Source organism: Pristiophorus japonicus, chromosome 32 (assembly GCF_044704955.1).
Source record: "Pristiophorus japonicus isolate sPriJap1 chromosome 32, sPriJap1.hap1, whole genome shotgun sequence".
In the NCBI taxonomy this organism is placed as follows: domain Eukaryota; kingdom Metazoa; phylum Chordata; class Chondrichthyes; family Pristiophoridae; genus Pristiophorus; species Pristiophorus japonicus.
Window position 1 is genome coordinate 7,641,952 of NC_092008.1, and position 6,146 is coordinate 7,648,097.

At 42.7% G+C, this 6,146-nt stretch overlaps 1 protein-coding gene across 1 annotated transcript; it reads right to left on the bottom strand.

The window, feature by feature from the left end:
- Positions 1 to 4,489: 4,489 nt before the first annotated feature.
- LOC139240554 (probable G-protein coupled receptor 139) lies at positions 4,490 to 5,371 on the bottom strand. The gene has a single exon (XM_070869099.1). The coding sequence runs from the start codon at positions 5,369 to 5,371 to the stop codon at positions 4,490 to 4,492; it is 882 nt and encodes a 293-aa protein (XP_070725200.1).
- Between the last annotated feature and the right edge of the window lie 775 nt (positions 5,372 to 6,146).

A 6,146-nucleotide genomic window follows, 5' to 3' on the forward strand; every position in this document is an offset into this window, starting at 1 on the left:
GGTTGACTTGATAATGGGTTCTATTCGTACACAAGGAGGTGCAGAAGGATATCTAAGAGGTTTGAGCTGGAGGTGAACAATGTGGCGGCAGGTAACAGTTGGGTTGGAGCTGGTGCAACTGGGAGTGGTGGGAAAATGGTAGTTGGAGGTGAAGCGGCTGCAAGTGGAGAATAGTTTGGAAGTTGAGTTGGAGCTGCTGGGGCGGTGGGTATGTGGTAGGTGGACTACTTCTGGCATTAGGTGGAGAATAGTTTGTCGCTGGAGTTGGTGCTGGAGATTGTGGAAGAGGTGTGCAGGGTGGGAATTAACAGGTGCCCGACTTTACGGTGGAGGAAGTGCAAGTTGGGAATGGGGGATACGGGGATTCGCAGAATAAGGTGGAGGACATCCTTAATAAATAATGGAATAATGCAGAGAATGCCAGATGCTCCAAACTTCTGGATATTTCCATTCAGCCGCGCTAGTCCCATAGTACTGCAATGTTATTTTCCTCAAGTGCCTAAACAACTTAATTTTGAAATCATTGATCATCTCCGCTTCTACCACCCTCATCGGCAATGAATCCCAGGTCATTGCCACTCGCTGCATAAAAGAGTTCTTCATCACTTCCCCTCTGTATCTCCAGCATGAATCTGCATCCCCTAGTAACATTAGCGAATCGGAACATCTGTCTCTGTCTACCTTATTCGATCCCGTCATAATCTCGCACACCTCTATCCATTCTCCCCTCAAAGTCATTTACTCCAAGGAGAAGAACCCCAGCATCTCCAACCTAATCCTATAGCTAAAATCCCTCATACCTAGAACCGTTCTGGTAAATCTCCTCTGCAATATTTCAAACAAATTCACGTCATTACTAATGTGTGGTGACCAGAACCGAATGCAATACTCCAGTTGTAGCCCAACCAGAGCTTTATAAATTGTCAACATAACTTCCTTACGTTTGTACAAAATACCTCTCTTTCGGAAGCCCAGGATCTCATGTGCTTCCCTAATTACTCAATATATCCTTCAACCATCAAAGATTGATCCAATGAACACACTGGTGTCTCTGTAGCTGTAAACTATTTACAACTGTGCCACAATGTATCACCTCACACTTCTATGTATTATCTTCCAAATGCGACTTGTCTGCGCATTCTGTGAGCCGAGCTATTTCCTGCAGCAGTCGATTGGTTTCATCTTCACTGTTTGCCACACCTCCAAGTCTGGTATCATTGGTACATTTTGTAATTTTAGTCTATTGTAATATCTAAGTAATTTATCTAAAACAAAAAACATAGTGGTCCTAGCACTGACCCCGGGAAACACCACGGTTTACCATCCTAGAGTCTGTAAAGCAACAATTGACCATGACTCGCTGTGTTTTTGTGCTTAAGCCAATTTATTTTGCAAGCTAACACTGGCCCTCCTATTACATCAGCTTCAATGTTGTCAACCTGTCTTTGTCCATATTTTCTTAATTTCCATATAGACAAATTCCACTGCGGTCCCTCATCCACCTTCCATGGTTCTTTATCAAAAAATGCAATTAGATTAGGCAAACACGATCTTCATTGTAAAATCAGTGCTTGTCCTCCTTGAATGGTATCAGTCTCTCCAAGTGCCTGTTAATTTTTTACTTGATTATGATTTCTAAAATCTTATGCACCACTGATGTTACACCGACCGCCCCGTTGTTGCTCGGATTGTCCAGACACCCTTGTCACATTTGCCAATTTCCAATAATGTGACACCTCCCCTGCATCTAGGGAAGATTGAAAGATCATGGCAAGCCCTTCCGCTATCTCCACTACACTTCTCTTAACAAGCTGGGATGCCCGACATCCGGACCAGACGAATTATCCACTCTCAGTATATCCAGCCTTACCAGTACACCTACCTGTCAATTAGCTCAACCATCTCCGCTTCTACCGATATTTTGTAAGCATCCTCCTCCTTAGCAAACACTGACATAAAGTACTCAATAATATTGTCGCCATCACATGTGCCTTTCAGCAAATATTACCTTCTTTATCCATAATCGGCCATAACCCGCCTCTAACTATCCTCTCACTATTTAAATGTCGGAAGAAGATTTTTGGCTTCCCTTTTATGTTAACTGCCATTCTATTCTCATATTATCTGTTTGACAGTTTTATTTGCCTCTTCACTTTCCCTCCATCGACTTCTTGTATTTGACCCGGTTCTCACTTGACGAATTCTCCTGACTTGCATCATACACTCGCTTTTTTTGTATAATCATATTACCGAGTCATCCAAGGAGCCCTGCTTTTGGTTCCATTTCCTTTGCCTCTTGTTGGAATGTCCCTAGCCTGTACCAGAAACGTATCTTCGTGATGTTCTGCAACATATTTTCCTGCAATCTTTGGTTCCACTTTATCCCGATAGATCCCCTCTCATCACACTGAAGTTTGCAGTGATATAAATCAGAATTTCTACTTTAGATTGTACCATACTCTTCTCTGGTATTAATTTAAAGCTTATGATACGATGATCACTATTACTCAAATTTTCACCCATTTATTTCCTCCAATCTGTTACATTCCTTTCTGAGATGCTTATGGGAGTTGGAGAGAACTGCAACCATGAAAAACATCTCTTGTAATACTGGAACCTTGGTACTCCCCGTCCTCCGGATCTGGGCTAACTCACTCATGGATCTGTATTTCCAGTGCGATCACTAACCCGCATTGTTAGGCCACCATGTTACGTCGAACGTGCATCAATATATTCGCCCAGAATCTCCATATTGCCGAATCTGCTCTATATGCGTCTATTTGACTAGAGTTGGGCGGTCCAGTCACCAAATCAGACATTAAAAGTCTTTATTAGTCCTAGTGTTGACACGGTCGCCAATTATGTTGGATCTATGGGATAGCCAACTATACTCACACTTAACTCAAACGTGAGGACTGAGATGTCTGATTAATACACTTTCGTTCTCAAATAATTGATACAACATTTACCTGCCGTATCCATGAGAGTGGTACCGAAATGTATTCACATGCAAGGGACTCATCTGATGTTGAATAAATGTAAGTCAGATAGAGACAGTTTCTTACACGATAAGTGAATAAGGGGTTATGGGGAGCGGGCATGGGTAGTGGAGCTGAGTCCATGATCAATGCACCATGATCATATTGAATGGTGGAGCAGGCTCGAGGTGCTGTATGGCCTGCTCCTGCTTCTATTTCTTATGCTCTTATGTTGTTATGTTCTTATGTAAGCTTGTGTTCTTAACTGCTCATGCTCGTCTAAGTTGCCAATGGAAAATCGTGCTTGACTAACTTGACTAAGTTCTTTCAGGAACTTTCAAAAGACATTTGATGAAGTGCCACATAGTATATTTTCTGGCAAAATTGAAGCCTATTATATTTAAGGGACAGTGGCTGCATAGATACGAAATTGGCTGAGACGGAATGCAGAGTGTTGTAGGGAACGGTTAATATTCAGACTGGAGAGATGTATCCGGTAGTGTCCGACAGGTGGTGGTGTTGGGACCACTTCTCCTTTATGATATATATTAATGTCCTGGACTTGAGTACACAGGGCATAAAGTCAAAGTTTGCAAATGTCACAAATTTACGAATGTAGCAAATAGAGAGGAAAGTATTTGACTTCAGGGCGATATAGGCAGGCCAGTGAAATGGGCGGAGGCTTTGCTGTTGAAATTTAATGCATATAATTGTGTACTGAAGCATATTAGTGGTCAAAATCAGCAGGAGCAAAGTACACTAAATGGTGCAATTTCAAAGGAGCTGGAAAAAGATGGAGACGTGTTACTTCACAGGTGCAAAAGCTTTGTGAAATTGAACCATGAATGGTTTTGCTGGACTAGATAGAGGGAAATTGTTTCCATTGGATAGAGGGTCAGAAACCAGAGCAGACGGATTTAAGATAACTGACAAGAAATCTAGTGCGGAAATGTGAAGTTTTTTAACAACACGAATTATTATCGTGAATGACGTGACTGGAAGGCTGGAGGAACCCGATGTAGCACTAACTATGTGGGAAAAGCAACTGACTGGGATTAATTGTATAGCTCTTTCATTGAGCTGGTGAATGCGTGATGGGGCGAATTATATGTTATGTGCTATGTTAGTCTATGAAATGTTTCAGCGGGTATCCTTAGCTTATCGTTTTGACTGTTCATGTCATCTAGATCGAAAGCCCTGAAATGATCCGGTGAGCTGTATATTTTACTAGGTTAATTATGTCCTCGTAATATGATACTATAATGTCAACCAGTGCAAAATACGTCTATATAATATGTGATTGCATTAAACCACGACGTCCCCACATCAAGCCATGTTTCCTTAAACAAATCTGCCGCGATACCATCTATCTTGAATTTACTTTGCTTTCTGCATGAGAAACCATGGATACCCAATATGGACTTCTTCTTCTTCACATCTTTTGCTACATCATGTAGATCGGGTCGTTGAGAACATGAACTAGAATTCAGTTGTACTGCTGGAACGTCGACTCATCTTTTAATGATTTTAACAATGAAGCAAGACGGACATTTTACCACATTCTTCAACTGCTCTCTGAACTTATTCTGTGTCATAGCATAAATACAAGTGTTTGTGCAGCAACTCAGGAGCTGGAGCATGAATCCTATTTCTTTTATGTAGTAAGATACATGTATAATATCATAACCTAAACGCAAAATCCGGTTCCAAATAGAAAAGAACATAAACACAGTCCATAACATTATGAAATTCCACGAGATAACGAGCAGTAAAATGATGGATTTCCTTCGTCTCTCCATCTCTATGTCACTGGGAATCCCCTCACTGCTGTGATCCCGGAGTCTCCTGCGAGCTCTGCTGGCCACTAAAATGTGTCTGATAGTTAAAGCATTGAGTAGCAGGATCAGAACAAATGGGATGCACGGGGTTAGAATATAATGAAGAAGCTCGAGTGTTGCCCACAAATCTGAAACCATGACAAGAACACTTACGTAACAGAACCAGGGGGTATTGCTCAACGTGTACCAAGGTACATACATAAAGTACCAGAAAATGCTCTTTAAAAAACTTAGCAAAGTCACTGTTACAAGAACCACAGCCGCGGTTTTCTCAGTGCAATATTTAGTTTTCAGCTTCTGGCAACAAATTGCCATGAATCGATCAAATGTGAAAGTGACGGTGAACCAGACAGAACAGTCTGTGGCTGCATAAAGCAGGACGGCGTGGATATTACACAGGGGGATTCGCTGCACAAAATACAGACGATGAGCAATTGGAATCTGCCTCAATATCAGGTCGGTGATAACGACCAGTAGATCTGCCGCTGCCATGGCCACCAAGTAGCGTGTGACGCATTTGGAGAGACCGCACATTCCACGAGACAGGATCACCATCGTCACTAAATTAGCTGTGAGGAATGGAAATTAACAGGAAATTAACACAGCAGGATGAAAGTGAATTCATCGGGTTGATCGGGTTGGGGTAAAATTTCTACATTTGTTAGAGTGATGGAATTTAATAATGTTCCTGAGAAAGGACTTTCAGATGGAGACAGGGTGTACAATGCAAATTGTGCACCTCACTAATCTGCAATGAATGGGAGACTGAACCCGGGAATGGGATTTAATTTTGCAAGAGTAATGTGCCATCTAATCAGAGGATTAATATTGAAGTGGTATTAGCCCTCATCTCCAGGTTTGTTGATTCATTGCCTGCTGCTGCAGGAACCCTGGAACCATCGACCTTCTGGGATTGTATTCCCAGTCTGCACCCAATCAGGAGTTAGTTTGGGAAATTTGGGAATGAATCAGTGACCGGGCGAGCGTTAGTCAGGGACAGGGGGAGAGTGAGTCAGTGACCAGGTAGGGTGAGTCAGTGACCGGGGTGAGTGAGTCAGTGACCAGGGGAGAGTAATTCAGTGACCGGGGAGAGTGAGTCAGTAACCATGGGAGAGTGAATCAGTAACCAAGGAAAGTGAGTCAGTAACCAGGGGAGAGTGAGTCAGTAACCAGGGAAAGTGAGTCAATAACCAGGGGAAAGTGAGTCAGTGACCTGGGGAGTGTGAGTCAGTGACTGGGGGAGAGTGAGTCAGTGACTGGGGGAGAGTGAGTCAGTAACCAGGGGAGAGTGAGTCAGTGACCGGGGGAGAGTGAATCAGTAACCAGGGAA